This window comes from Sarcophilus harrisii, chromosome 2, assembly GCF_902635505.1.
Source record: "Sarcophilus harrisii chromosome 2, mSarHar1.11, whole genome shotgun sequence".
NCBI classification, from domain to species: domain Eukaryota; kingdom Metazoa; phylum Chordata; class Mammalia; order Dasyuromorphia; family Dasyuridae; genus Sarcophilus; species Sarcophilus harrisii.
The window spans coordinates 412,998,709-413,014,827 of NC_045427.1; the positions used below are offsets into that span (position 1 = coordinate 412,998,709).

A 16,119-nucleotide genomic window follows, 5' to 3' on the forward strand; every position below is an offset into this window, starting at 1 on the left:
CTTCCCAACCCACGCTGAATCTTGTATCTGTTAACTACCCCTCCAGAAATCTCTCTAAGTCTCCTGGCTTCCCAAAGACCATACCATGTCTTTTGTAGATGGGGGGTTTCCGGTAGATGTTGCTTTCTCCAGCAGCTGCCCATTGATGGAAGTAGAGGTGATGGGAAAGGAGAAAAGGAGGAAAAGGACAAAGGAAGAAACACAAGTCAATTTGTCTGAACAGAGAGGATCTAATTACTCACCTGAAGTCAGGGACTACCATTTTCCCCTTTTGGGGAGACTTTTTCCAAAATTAAATTTCCAACTTTGTCTCAAATAGCAATCAAATAAGGAGGGACACTGTGAGGATGCAGGGTGGGGAGGGGAGAGGAGGAGCAATGGGTTCATCAGAGTATGTCAGACTGGTGGTAGAACATATCTTAGGCCCAGGAGGGTGGAGATGAAGGTCCAAGGTATGGAGTGAGCATGCATAGCATGGACCCCATGCAGAATGAATGCATTGGTTAAGGTATCTACTGCCCTTTCCCCATGCCCACAGCTTATTCTTCTCTAGGATCCTATATTTTGGGTTTATCACTAACATCTCATTCCTATCTCATGCTGTTCTCCAGTGTTGATTCTGGAGTTGTGGAAAGGCATGGATTTATGGGGCTGGAAAGGATCCCAGGGAGAGTAGGATAGGCCCAGTGGTGTGCTGGTAAATGGTTAGTAATTGGCTCTGAAAATGAGACTCACTTTTGAGTTTGATCATCATCATTAACATATTGTCCATCACTTGCTCTAGCCAATCAACGGGACAATAAGCCAAACCTTGATTCATAGTGTTTGCCAATTTCTGAGTTTTAAATGTTCACACTGAAAATTAAACAACACGCTACTTGTGAGCTGGTAAAAACTGGCTCTAGCACACCCCTAGAGAGGCTCATCCCAAGTTCTGAGATGGAGAAGGGGAGGCACATGGTTAGTGAGTGAGGTTGCTCTTGAATTATTAGTAGAGCTATCCACATGGAGCTGTTCAGGTTGAACTAAGAAGCTTATCCAAGGTCACTGGGTCCCAAGCTTCTTGGAAGGATGGAGGCCAGTGGGAAGCTTAGCTTCTTAGAACTGGAGGGCTTCTAGTCCAACCTCTCACCTAGACATCTCTCTGTGGCATTCATGACAACGTGTCATCCACCCTCAGCTTCAACTTGTCCTCTCACAGGCTGTTGCCGCCTAAGATATCTGTTCCATGATCCAACAGCTCTCCTTGTTAGGAATTTTCATATTGAGCTGAAATCTCCCTTCCTACAAGTGCTAAGGCCCCACAGAATCCTTCTTTCACAGGTTAGTCAGTGACCTGTGTCCCTAAGTTTTCTCTTGCCTCAACATCCCAATCGCATTTGCTGTTCTTCCTGTGGTATGGATTATAGTGCCCTTCCTATCCTAATGAAATTGACTGTCCTAAGGGTGAAGGCTGAGACTGATTGTTTGTCACATATGAGTTTGAAGGGAAAGAACAGGGGAGGGTTTGGGTAATCCCCAGGCCTGATTAAGGGAAGGAGGCCTCCTTGGCTTGGCAGAGCTACTGCCAGGTAAACACGGAATCTCATGAAGACCCCACCGAGCATGCACACGGGCCAGGGCTTCTGCAGCCCGCCTACCTGGAACATGAAAGTGCTTGGGAGCTTGGTAAGAGGTTGGAGTGGAGGACCTCACGTCTAACTGGCTATGGTAGGGTGAGCTCCGCCCACTCTCTGCACCTGGAGGGCAGAGGCCCAGGAGAGCCACAGAGGTCACAGAAGAGAAGAAAGGCACAGAGAGAACGGAATAGGCATTAAGTCAGCAGGTGGTTAGGTAAGCCGTGAACTGGCAGGGGAAGTGAGGGCATGGTGACACAGAAATGGTGAGGACATTCCTTGGGGAACAAATGAAGCATTTCCATTCCCCAAGTCCAGCTGCAGAGCAGGAAAGCATGATTTCCCTCCCATGCATGTTGTCCAGGGAAACAAATCTGACTCTGTTTCCATGTACAGGTCGATGACTCTAGTCGTGCTCACCGTGGAATAATTGTCAACTGTGAAAAGTGGCTTAGACTCGCAGCCCCCTCCCTTTGATCTCTAATCCCATCCCCTCAGTTGCAACTTCCCCCTCCCTCATTCCCTAGGGTTTTTAATACCAAATGTATGAAGGTCTGTGACCAGGCCATCTTTGTAATTTATTGGAATAGTATTGTTGCAGATGACAAACTGTCAATCCCTGAATGAAGGAGGGTCAAATGACCCAGGCAATGAGGCAGTCAGGATCCCAGGAAGCCTGAAAGTGGGGTATGTCCTTTAATGGCTGAAATTGTACTGTAGATTTAAAATAGATTAACAGATTAAGGCCAAGGAAGCAGGAGTCTGGATGTGGTCAAAGACTGTCAGAAATCAGGGAAAGAATGAATTTTTGGGAAAGAGAACAGGGTCCAAGGAAAGAAAACTGGTCTTTTCAAGCCAAAAGGAATGTTAGTCTGACTAGAGTGTAGGGGTCCTCAAACTACGGCTCGTGGGCCAGATGCAGCCGCTGAGGACAATTATCCCCTTCACCCAGGGCTATGAAGTTTCTTTATTGAAAGGACCACAAAACAAAGTTTTTGTTTTTACTATAGTCCAGCCCTCCAACAGTTTGAGGGACAGTGAACTGGCCCCCTATTTAAAAAGTTTGAGGACCTCTGGCACTAGAGTCTTATGGCAAAACTGTAGGGATATTCAGATCAAAACTAGGCAGATATATTTTTTGTGAATAATTTTGTGACCTATTCAGTTGCTTCACTTGATAAATTAGTTTCTTGTAGCACTGAATATATTTATCCCCAGGTATACAGACCCTATTGATATGCTTGCCTTCCTCATCAAATCTAATTTGTACTAAGCCTGACTCTATTAATCACTGAATCTCAGAATCAGAAAGGACCTCAGAAAATATGCACTTGAGGTCCAAACTCATAAGGAATTCCCTCTAACACGATTAACAAGTGGTCCTCCAGTCCCTACTTGAAGACCTTCAAGAAACTCCTTACTTGGGAGGTAGCTCATTTCACTACAGGGAAATTTTAATTGTTAGGAAATCTTCCTAATAATAACTTTTAATATTCTTTCCTTTAACTTATACTACAGTCCTCCAAGTATTGTATCAAAGATCCTATCAAAGGATAGCTTTTTTATCCTTTTGTATTATAGAGGGAAAAAATTCCCCTTTATGAGGAAGTCTTTTAAATATTTTAAGACAGTAACAATGTATTAATTTATTGTTCTCTTTTTCAGAAAAAAAAATCTCCAGTTCTTCTCAGGATATACCTAAACATTTTTTTCTTTCCCAATAGCTATAATTTTACAGCAATATTCTATATATTGAAGGTGATTTGTACTTCAAGAGAAATATTTCAAAGATCTGTGATTTCATTGACACGGGCAATACAACATGGTAGTCTCCTCCACATTTAAGAAAATGGTTCTTGAGTTGCTATGGTTGAATAAAAAGCATCCCTGATGATTAAACTTTTGAAGATGAGATATTTTGAACTTAACTAGGCTAGTTCTAGGTAGAGATACAAACAGTCCATTGCTATTCTAGACATTCTAGAGCTTATGCCGTACTCCCCCAATCTTTGATAGCTTTGAAACTCCTCCATCCCTTTGTGGAGGACTTTAGTGGTGGAGCCAGACCAATACAGTACATAAAGTAATAACTAGATAAGAGCCCACAGTTTCATAATGTTAGAGCTGAAAGAGATCTTCCAGGCAAGTCATTTAGTCTAAGCTCTTCTTTTTATAAATGAGGAAACTGAGGCCCAAAGAACTTAAATGATTTGTCCAACACTACATAAATAGTAAGTGCCAGGACTAAAACTCAGGTCTTGTGACTTCAAGTTCAACAGTCTAACCAAGAACAGTGTTCTGTCTACCATACCCAATGCATACCTACATTTTTTTCCATTTGTTGATAAATCATTTTACCAAACATGCTTGGGCCAAAAATGTGTTTTGTGGGAAGTGACAAGGGCATATGGACAGATAATAGTATTGAAATACTTGGTCAGGGCAATAGAGCTTTTGGGGGACAGGACCAATGAATGTAATGTGAAGTTTCCAAGTGTCTAGAATTCAAGTGAATGATAAAAGTGTAAATCTAGGGATGAGATTACAATGAGAGAAAACATGATATAGTGAAAAAAGTAATGGATTTATAACTTGGATTCAAATTCTGGTTTTGTTACATAATAGCTATGTGAACTTAGGCAAGTCATTGCCTATCTCTGGGCCTCAGTTTCCCCCTCCGTAAAATAAAGGGACTAGATGAGACGAAATGAAAGTTTCTTTAATTACCTATGATCAAGAAATTCAATTCAAATTTTCCTAATTAAATCCAAGTCTTCCTAGGCATCTCAGTTTTCAGCAGATCCTCCCAGGAGTTCAGAAGACTCATAGGATTGAATCTAAACCATGGATCTAAAGATATTTAGTCCTACCACCTCATTTTATAGAGAGTAAAACTGACATCCAGAAAGAATCATCAGCTTCCCTCAGATCATATAACAAGTTTTATGTGATTTAAACCTGCATACCCTGACTTTTAAGACAAAGACCTTTCCCTTCAGTGAAGTCAGTCAACCTCGAGGCATTCTTTCATCCAACTACTAAGGACCTCAAAGACAAAATTATGAATGAGATTAGCAGAGAAATAAATTCATTGTGGAAAGCCTGCCTGGTCCTCTCTAGGAATTTCCTGAAATCCAGTATCTTAGATGAAATTCAGTCCATCTTACCTGAGCGATAATAATGGTGGGGTGAGCGGGAAAAGGTAGGAGACATGCCCTGGCGGCTATAAGTTGGAGAATCAATGTATCCTGGGCTGGAGGCTCGTCGCTGCCGGAGGTCTAGACTCTCAAAGATGTCCTAAAGAAAGGAGAAAAATCATTACCTGAAATTATGACCAGAAAGGGGACACCAATACCATGGAGAGTGGGTGCTTTGTCCAGTAATCTAACCCATATAGAAAGCAGGGAAGGACAGGAGAACTTCCAAGCTCTTCTTAGGGCTCCCAATCAGAAAAAAAGTTGCCCATATTTATTACCTGCAGGGTAGTGACACTAGGTCTTTCTTGCTCACTCAGGGGTAGCTCTGAGGACAATGATCATTGAAAAATGGAATTGTGCTAGTCAATCCTAAAGTTGAAGAAAGTTCATCTGGTAAGAATGAGAATATTAGGGAACCCATAAGTCATTGACCTTCTCCATCCTGAGATACCTCATCATATCTTGTAGGAGGTAAGGAAGAAGAGTGGAAAGTCTTTGACCTATGTAGAAGTCACTGCTCCAATTTTTTTATAGGAAAGGGATAATGGAACTACCCATTTAAAGGTTTTATATAGGGTCAAGTCTTTCCTGCAGGTTATGGAATTACCTGGGAATATGGTGATAAGGTTCCCATCGACTTAGGAGAAGTTCAGTAGTGTATATCCAGGCAGCAAGGAAAAGAAGAAAGAGAAACATAGAGAATGGACTACAGTGTGATTATATGACCCTGAGAAGAAAGTGCCTTATTCTTTTCCCAGAGTTCATCTATCCTTCCTAGAAGCAGCTCCCTTAGGAGGTTGGGTTCTAAACCTCAGAGAAATCTCTTTTGTAGGACATTCAAAGTGCTGTACAAACTGACTTCCAAACAAACCATCCAACCATTATTTCATATGACTTCCTTTCACATACTACATTCACAATACTCATCCCAAGATGGACTATTTGTTTATTCTCCATTATCATTTTTTTAATCTTTTCTGCCACTGGTATGCCTACCTAAGACATACTGAAATCCTTCTCTTGCTTCAAGACCCATCTTGTGCATTAGCTCTTCTCTAAAACCTTTCCGGATTCTTTCAACTGAAAGTATTTTCTCCTTCCTTAAATTTTTAAAGAACATTTTGTCTGGATCTTTCCTTTGCCCAAATATCACATTCTACTTTTTATTTGATACATATATTTCCTGCAGTGCATTGTAAGCTCCTGAGGGCAGGCAGTGTTCCACATCATTTTTTTCCATCTTTGTAATCCTATTGTAAATGAACATAGAGCTCTATACATGATAGATTCTTAACAATTATTTATTAGATTAGATGGAATCAAACCAGATCATATTTATCATATGCATGTGCTTTACCTCATTATATAGTAAGCTATATAAAGGTCAAATTATTTTCCCCTTAGTATTTCCAACTTAGCCTAGAACAAAATCTTGTACATCCTTCAAACATATTAGCAGCAGGTTGGCCCATCATACCACTGGTCATACTACTAAATTAATATTTGGGAAACTGAGTTGAAATGGTTGAGAAGAACCTCTGTGAATGACTCTGGAAGATTATTTGGCTCTAACTAGTATACAGTGGATATGGGGCTGGACCTGGATTTAGAGATAGGAAAGACTTTTGAGATCATCAACTATATGACTATATTATCCTTAGTTTAGGATTTAGACCATGCAGATTTACCCAAAATGACTCTTCTCATTTGTTCCATCACTTTCCATATGTTCTGCTGATTCACTTACACAGTATATTGGATACTCCCCCACAATAATAATATTGGTAGTTACTATGAATATTATTTGTTAAGAACCACACCTAAGTGATTCTCCGAAAACCCCCAGATTTGTGAATCATAACACACTCAAAGGAATTGCAAATTAGCCTTTACTGACACAGATGTTACTTGTGAATTGGGAATGAAATAAATTGGAGGCAAGGGGGAAGAGGAGTGAGGTCAGAAAATGCAACTGCCTCTCAGTTTTCTCGTATCATTGTCATCCTCTCACGTGAAGGGATCTGTTCTGCTGGTCAGAATTAGATCCCCAGCAGCTACTAGCAGATGGCTCCCATAACACTCAGCAGCCACTAGCAGGTGGTTCCTGTAATAACAGTCATTTTACATATGAAGAAAACTGAGGCCTAATGACATTTAGCTGCTTGATATCCTATAAGAGAAGGTGGGAGCGGGGTATCTCAGAACCAGGATTTGAACTTAAGTCTTTTAACTTCAGTCTCAGTTTTCTTGCCACTACATCATGTTGATTTGTTTTCTTGGGTTTGTTAATCAAGTTAATGCTTCATTCGAGGAGACAAATATCAATCCATTCCTGAATGTGCCTTCTGATTGATCAGCAGATTTCCCATAGTCCTTGCTTCAATCACAGGCCATTCCTAAAGTAGTTGGAAGGTTCCTGAGAGGACACGTTGCCTCTTCTGTGACAGTCAGGCCCTTTCACTCTTAAGTATTCCCTTACTTGTAATGCTCTAGGAAATCATAGTAATGAATGGGATGTCAAGTCTGGGTTCAAAGATAGACTGTCCCCATGCTGCAAAGCCGGACCTTTTTGGTTTCTTATTTAGGGAAGTTAATCAATCTTGGGTGGGCCATCTTGGGCTAGGTACTGCTTGCTTTAGCCAGTTTGCTCTGGAGACTTCCTAAGATTTCAGACAGAATGCCTACCATCTCCCATGATATATAATGGTCATATCTGCTCAAATCAAGAGTCTTAATAGGCTGGGGATCTTGGATATTCTTTTCTTGATGGGATCACTTTAGATTGATAAGTTAAATCCAGGGGGTGTTTAGACTCTTACGGCGCCCCCCAATGCAGGATGGAGTGGAAGTCATGAGGTCATAGGATCTTAGCAGTCAGAGCTGGAAGACAACCTTAGCGATCATGAAGTCCAATTGGTCATTTTACAAATGAAGAAACTGAGGTCCAGTAAGGTTAAATGATTTGCCCACAATTCCACAAGTAGTAAGTAGAAGAACCAGCATGTATGTATGTATATGTCTATAATATGCAATGCATATACATATATTTTATACATGTATGCATGTGTGGATATATATATATATATATATATATATATTTATTCTTTAATTCCAATATCATTACTTATTTCATGGTACCCATCACAGGTAGTTATTGTGTCTTTACTTGAATACCTCCAGTAACAGGGAACTTTCTTCCATTTTTAGGTAGCTTTAATTGTTAGGAAGAAGCATCATAATGAATTGGACAGAATGTTGGTCTTGGTATTAGGAAGATACAAGTCTGAGTTTTGCTTAGACATTGCTGTTGTTGTTCCTGTAATCAGATCACTTAACCTCTCTGTGTCTCAGTTTCCTCATCTGTAAAATGAGTAAAGTGAACTCAATGATTTCTGAAGTCCCTTTCAGCTCTAAATATTATTTTCTGATCCTTCTATTAACTCAATGAAAATTCCATCCAGTGGAACCAGTTTTATAGGTCCCATCAGGATGCTCATCCTTCTACATAATAGATCTCAAAGAGTGACCCAATCACATTTTTATAAATATTAATTTATTTCATTTAAGTTGTCAGTTTTATTGGCATAGACTTGGGCAAAACTATTTCTAATAATAGCCTTCATTCTTTAAAAAAAAAAAAAAGAGTGACCCAGAGTCTGACTTAGTCTGGTTACCAGGTTATCCCTTCAAAGATCATCTCTCCAAGGCAGGGATATTGTGTAGCCTGCTATCTCAGGCATTCTAGCTGTGTGTTTACCGAGAAAAAGCCTCTAGTCTGCAAAATCTTTGCCTCTTTTCCCCTTTTTTCTTCCTCATTTGTTTTTACTCCACCCTAATCCCTAGAGTTAGTTGCCTTTGCTTATGTGAAGTAAATCTGCTCATAGCAAAAGTCTTGTTACTTTGAGCATCACTGGCTGGTTTGCTTCTTCTGGGGAAGCCTCCAGGTACCCCAAAGCAGTCGCAAAGTACTGAGACAGGAAGGAATATTGAATGTCTGGAAAGGCAGATCTGAGCTGGGTTGTAAAAGGGCTTTAAATGCCAAGCTGAAAAATGTGTATTGTACCTAAGCTACCAGTGATTTTTTTATTACAAAAAATAATAGTTTCCCCCCTCAATATTGATTCTTCTTAATGATACTGTTGACCTCTTTCTCCTCTTGGAGAGGTTTTATTTTAAATTTTGTGACCTTCTGTGGCTTTCAGACCCATTCTCTCCCTTAGTTATTTTCTTTTCAATTGCTCTGAATCTTTATCCATGTTACTTTCACTAAAGGTGGATATCCTGCAAAACTCTGTCTTGGGCTTCTTTTCTTTTTTGCTCTAAACTATGTTATTTTGTGATCTCATCTGCTCTACTGGATCGAATTATCATCTTGATGCAGATGATCCAAGATCTATTTATACAGTCCTAATTTCTCCACTCAGTTACAGTCATGACATCTTGAACAGGATATTACAGAGACATCTCAAACTCAACAAATCCAAAAGAGAACTTATCTTTCCCCAAAAGTTCCTGTCTTGTGAATTTTAAACTAGTGTTAAGGGTGCCACCATCTTCCCAGCACCCCAGTGACCTCTTCAACTCCTTACTCTCATCCTACATATGTAACTTGTTAGTAAGTTCCATATTTCTACCTTCATGACACTTTGCACATATATAGTCCCTTCTTTCTTCTCATAGAGCCACACTAGTTCGGACCCAGGCTCTTGCTGCTTCCTGCTATAGTAGCCTAGTAGTTCAATAGTATTGCACTACTGCAATATGCAGTAGCCTAATTGGTCTCCTTCTCTGCCCACTCCCACAATCACATCCTCACCTTATTCTTCCTCCTCATCTCCATGTCTCATTTTCCCTAACTTCCTTCAAGATTTAGCTCAAAGCCCACTCTCTGTAAGAAGTTTTTCCTGGTTCTTTTCTCACCTCAAAGATTCCAAAAGAATATTTTCATTTATTTATTTTACAAATTATGGCTATATTATAAAATATTATTTATTCATTCTTTCATTTATGTATTCATGAGGTGCAGGTCTTACTATATCACTTCCCTGTTCAAAAATCTTCAATGGCTCTTCATTGCCTCTAGAGTACAATATAAGTTTATCAGTCTGACATTTAAAGCTATTCTCAATCTGGCTCCTACTATTTTATTTTCCATTCTGACATTATCTTTCATGAACTCTATGATCCAGTCAAACTAAGCTACTAGCTATTTCTTAAATTTACTATTCATTCTGTTCTCTCTGTACTATTTCCCACATTGTGTCATGCTGCCTCTTATGTTAGAGTACACTCCTCCCTCATCTCTGCTTCTCAGAACATTTGTCTTCCTTCTAGGCTGAGTTCTGGTGGGTGCTATTTTTTGTGGGAAGTTGTTTCTGATTCTCGGTCATTAGTGTTCTCTCCCTTCTAAAATTACCTTTTATTTCTTAGTCTTTTTATCTCTGGATAATGTAAACTCAAGAGAATATAAACTCATTGAGGGTAAAATTATTTTGTAATTGTAACTGTCACTGTATCTCTAGCATATAACATAATGCATTGTATTTAATAGGCGCCCGATAAAATTTGTTCAGTTATTTTTGAATTAAAGTGACTTATCCAAGGTCACACTCACATAGACTGTAGCAGAATGAGGACTCAAATTCAGGTTTCCTGGATCCCAATCTCTTCTGCTTCTGGTGCATATTACTATCCCACTTCAGATCATAGGAGCATAAGAGTTAATGTTACTAAGGTATTAAATGGCAGAACTGGGATTTGAGTTTATAACCTCAGTCTCCAAATCTAATGTGCTTTACATAACACCATCAGATATTAAGGATCTTTCCCTACCCCCTTAGAATAAGGTGAGATGTAGTACCTCCCCATAGCTATATCTCTCCAGCATCTCATCGGAGGTGTATCTGTGATAGGGCTCATAGGAAATGAGGTCTGGGCGCTGGACCTCATAGATAGCCTTAATCTTGGGAAGAGCTGCCAGGTCTTTGTAATTAAGGATCTCGTTATCCACTTTGGCCTGAGGAAAGGGAGAGACAGAGACAGGAAAATAGAAGGAAGGTAAAAGGAAAGTTAAGTGCTTACAGCAGAGAGGAAGTGAGGGTTCTGGTTCATGCTGAAGTCCTAAAAGAGAAAGGCCAGAGCATATTTCCAACAGGGACTCCTCAGAGATAGAAGAGAAGGGTTGAGCAGAATTCCAAAATTCCAGAGCTAGACATGTAGGCATGACTTTAAAACAAAGAATGTTAGAGCTGGAAGGGACTTTGGGACAGAGAACAACAAGTATTAAGATTAAACATGAAGCATGCTTTTCTCTTCTTAGCAGAGTGATGGCAGACCCTCTAGATGCAAAATGAGGCATACATTTTCAGATATATTCAATGTATTGATTTGTTTGTATTGTTCTCACTTATTATAGGGGATGGTTCTGTACTGGAATGAAAAGAACTATTTTTTGGAAAGGGACAATTTTTTTTTAAAGAAGGCTGTAAAACAAATGAAAAAAAAAAGAATTTAAGGAGATAATTGTAAGTAGGGTACTATTGGGGGAAAAAAACAGACAAATGTGTATTTGGCTATGGAGGGATGCTCATATTCTAGAAATATGGATAAACCAAGTCTGTGAGTTTATTAAATTCTTGCCCACAGAAAATTTACTAGCTTGGTCCCTTTCTCCCATATATCACAAATTTGGACTACTTTGGGCCCCTAAAAGATTTGGATAGCACAAAGAATAAAAGATGATAAACATAACTCTGTTTGGTCTCACTTGAAAGTAATACCTTTACTTCATTCTACCTTGTGTCATCTTACTCCCTGGTTTGGCCCCCATATCTATAGCCTATTCCTGAAACTCATTTTCTCTTATCCCAAATGCTCTTAACAAAAATTCACAAGTTATAGCTAAAAGGGACCTTAGAGATTATATAGTCTAGCTCCCTCATTTTACAGATCAAGAAACTGAGGTCCATAGATGGGAAGTGATGATTTATAAGCTCTTTGAGAGTAGGAGCTTTGTTTTTGTATACCCAGGGCATAGCACATAGCAAAAACTTAATATTTATGCCGTAGATCTGAAGTATTTGTTAACACTAAGCTTATCTCTTCTGAGTTTTGTGAAGTATATGAATTTGTTTGCCATCTTGCCAATAATACCATCATTGTCCTCAAACCACTTCCTTTTTCCCTCTTTTGACAACCTAGACAAAAGCCCTAGGCGACACAAAAGGGCTGGTTGGATGTCACATCTGAGCTCTAGAAGGGATACATACACAGATGACTCTGTTGGGAGACCCAATGCTGGAGCCAGGTGGAGAGATGGAAGTTTCAGAAGTCCTCCTGTGCTGTGTGAAGAAAAGAGAAGAGTGAGGGCTTTTGAATTAATAGCACAGAGATGCTGTATCAATAGTCTTCAAATAGTCTTACTTGATGAAGCAAATAATCAACTAGCTGAAGGGTAGGAAGATGGGTTGTGTACCTCATCCTGCTACTTAGTTCTTTAGGAGTGTGCTGGTAACTATTTAACAAATGACTGAAAACAGGATACACCTTTGGGTTTACTCTGCATTATTAACATTTCTCCATCACTTTCTTAATTCTAGACAGTCAACAAGACAATAAATTAAGCCCTTCCTTGTAGCATTTGCCAATTTCCAATAAATGTTCACATGAAAAATTTAAAAATTGGCTCTTACTAACCAATACAAGTTGACTCCAGCACAACTTGTTTTTCCCCCTCATAGTGGAAACTACCATTCTACCCCTTTTTGCTTTTATGAGTCCCTCAAGGCAATCGTGTCCCAATGTGCACAGCCCCCCTCCCCCACACACACACACCTGCAACAGCACCTGCACTATTGGGAAAGTAATATCATGATCTGCCTCCTACCCCTCAACCACCCACACATCCTTTCTTCAAGATCATTTCAATTGCCTACAGCAGGTGATCCCTGGCTGTGTTTGTATTTTGGGAGAGAGGCTGATGAACAAGACCCTCTTCTCTATTCCTTTCCATATTTGGTGGGACCGAACTGCATAAGATGATTTGTAGTCTGCATCATAGATCTCATTACATTATCTCTGCCCTCAAACCCATCCCCCTTATTAACTTTTCTTTTACTGTTCAGGGCACCACTATCTTTCCAGTTACCCAGTTTCAAAATCTCAGTGTCACTGAGGAGACTTCATTCTTACCCCACAGATCTAATCATTTGCCAAAATGTGTTATTTCTTTTAAAGTTTGCTGTTTAATTATATCTGACTTTTTGTAACCTCATTTGAGATTTCTTGGCAAAGACACTTAGAAGAGTTTACCATTTTCTTCTCCAGCCTATTTATAGATGAGAAAACTGAGACAGAGTTAAATGACTTGCCCAGAGTCGCATAGTGAGTAAGTGTCTAAGGCCAAATTTGAACTCAGGTCTTCCTGACTCTAGGCCCAGTGCTCTATCCATTGCACCACCTACATCCACAAAGTTTTTGCCATGTTTCTTCTTCTCTCTACTCACAAAGTAACCACTTGAGTTGAAGCCCTGAATCACTTCTTGCCTGAAAAATTGCAATAACCTCTGAATTGATCTCCTTGACTCATGTTTTTCCATTTCAATCAGCCGCCACACAGGGTGGAAACAATTTCTTAAAATCTAGATCTTTTCATATCACATGCTTACTTAATAAACTTTAATGGTTCCCTATTAACTCTAGGATCAAATATTATTTAATCTCTATTGAATCCTTTTTAAATTTCTGGATTTTGTATGTTTTATAATGTTTAATTATAATATGTACACCATAATGTATAATTATATAATTATTAATATAGCCATATACCTTATAAATAAATGCATGTACACAATTAAGATTGTACTCAAGAATACTTGGAGATCATTACTTTAGATTCCTCCCTAAGGATCCTGGCTTATCCAAGTTGAAATCCTCTAGAAAATCTGAGATATTACTAAGAACCTTTTGGATCTAGTTTTATATTTTTCCTGCATTTTTCTATCATTAACAACTAGTTATCAAAATATGATCCCTATCCTTATCAATATCTAAATATTAATGAGTTAAAATGAAAGGATATTCTGTTGAGAAAATTTAGATTTGATTGTATTCTTAATTTATCACTGGATGCTTAGTGAGGTCTTCCTCATGTTAATAAAAAGATCAAATGACTTTAGGTTAACCTTATGACGTCAGATCAATCAACAATATATTAATTCTATCCATCAGCAAAAACAGCTCAAGATTGGTAACCCTGAAATCTTATTTTGAATCCTAGATCTGCAATATATTCACTGTAAAATCTTGGCCAACTCCCTTCCCCTCCCTGAGTTATAATTTACTCATTTCTGAAATGGGGATAATAATACTAGCATTACCTACTTCACAAGACTGATTGGAGAAGAAAATGAACTGTACTTTTAAAATTCTTAAAAACACCATCAAGAGACGTCATTTTCATCATCATCATTAATATCATCACCTTAACCCCATCACCACTACTACCACCACCTTTACTAAATTAGTTAATGCTTATTCCCTAGCTATACATATAATAAACATATAGAATATGAATAAACATAGTGGTAATTTTACACTATACATATTCCTTATGATATATTTAATACTTTATAAAAGTCTGGAATCCAAGTAGATAAGGGTACTCCTTACAGATCATAATCTCTTCACACATAAGCAAATGACTTCAAAAGTTACTATGAGCCTAAGAATTTGTCCTTAGGTGGCCAACCCTCTGGTGGTGATCCAGGTATTAGAATTAGCTAGCCTATCCTTCAGACAGCTAGCCTATCCTTCAGACAATAGTCATATGATTCATGGCTGGGACTGTCCAACTTGGTAAAATCTCCCAGAGTTGGAATGCTATTGGTACAGGCACTTCAGGAGCACAAGAGGATTACTTCCACACTAAGATGAGACATCAGAAGTTTTTTTCTTTTCTTTTCTTTGTTTTTTTTTTCTCTCTCTTTTCCTCCTTCTTTCCTTCCTTCCTTTTCTTGCTTCCTTCCTTCCTTCCATGCTTCTTGGATTTGTGGTTTCAGTGATAAGGTTGCTTTTCCACTGATATGAGCAGCAGCCCTATCCATGCCTTAGTGAGTGTCTTGATGAATTTTTGTATCCCAAAGACTTCATTTTCTGTTGAATAATCTCCTGATGATGGGCATCTCTGGATCTAGATAGACTGTTCATTGGATAAGAGACCCATGTTTTGTCACTGAGTCTCTGTAGCTTGGAATCAGCTATGTACTAGAATTTGTTCTCTATTGAAAAAGGCTCCATGAATCCTAGTTCTATTCATGTTGAGGTACTAACAGGTAACTAGTGGATTTATGACTGGAAGTCAGGAAAATTCAAGTATGAGTACTGTCTAACCCTAACCCTAACGCTAAATTCGCACATATATACATATACATATATGTGTATATATATATATATATATATATATATATATATACATATATATATATATATAACTATTAAATGGAAAATTTATGATGTAACAATCCAAAGATTTCTTTGGGTTATATCATCTATATAATGACATATAATATCATTACTATTTAGTGAATGATTTTGTGATATAACAACTTAAAATATTTGCTTGGGAACAACTGTAAGGATGGCTCATACACTGGCAATTGTTTTAGTTTCCCAAAAACACATGGGTCTGGCAACTGCTCCTCCAAGGAGAGACACTGAAAGAGAACTGGGCAGTCATTGGGTGGATACTCAGACAACTGGTCCCTCAACAAGGCAGCATGGGTGATGTTAATGGAGGCTCCCACTGCTGTGGCTCTTTCATATAGAAGGGGAGCTTAGAAAAGAAGTCATAGGATTACAGGATTTGAGGCTAGAATCCTCTAGTTCCATCTCTTCATTTTAGAAGAGAAAAAAAATCCAAAGAAGAGAATTATCCTAAGGGAAGCAGAAATAGGTGTCAAACAAAAGTCCCTTTTCTCTAGATCCGGTTGTCTTTCTTGCCTCAGATTTTGAATTTTCTGATTTGTCAGAACTGTGGTTTTTCTGAGATCAATGATTTCTAACCCCATTCCCCAAACTAGGTTGGTTATACAGTGGATGGGACAGTGTATAAATTAGCAACAGGACCAATTAGATGATTCTCAACAGTCTTGCTGAGGAGGGGATACCCTGATGTATGTACAGAGCAAGGGAACTTAAATGATCATTGGAATCCTGAGGAAGTTGCCACTCAGGTGTTTAATGGCAGGCCTAGTGCTCTCCTTACTTATGAATAACTCCTGGAGGTCAGCACCTCAGACCTTGGCTTC

The 16,119-nt window shown here is 38.8% G+C and overlaps 1 protein-coding gene across 9 annotated transcripts in view; it reads right to left on the reverse strand.

Annotated features, from left to right (window-relative positions):
• The window catches only part of ABLIM3 (actin binding LIM protein family member 3), a 163,193-nt gene that overhangs the window by 21,922 nt on the left and 125,152 nt on the right, over positions 1-16,119 (reverse strand). For 2 of the 9 annotated variants that reach the window (XM_031953687.1, XM_023506410.2), the window contains exons 9-14: positions 12,082-12,153; positions 10,674-10,829; positions 5,421-5,450; positions 4,784-4,913; positions 1,641-1,739; positions 85-135 (exon numbers count right to left, since the gene is read on the reverse strand). In XM_031953687.1, the coding sequence (XP_031809547.1) occupies positions 85-135; positions 1,641-1,739; positions 4,784-4,913; positions 5,421-5,450; positions 10,674-10,829; positions 12,082-12,153 (538 nt within the window). The remainder of the gene's footprint in view (positions 1-84; positions 136-1,640; positions 1,740-4,783; positions 4,914-5,420; positions 5,451-10,673; positions 10,830-12,081; positions 12,154-16,119) is intronic. The other 7 variants (XM_031953689.1, XM_031953688.1, XM_031953693.1 and 4 more) reach the window with 5 other exon arrangements.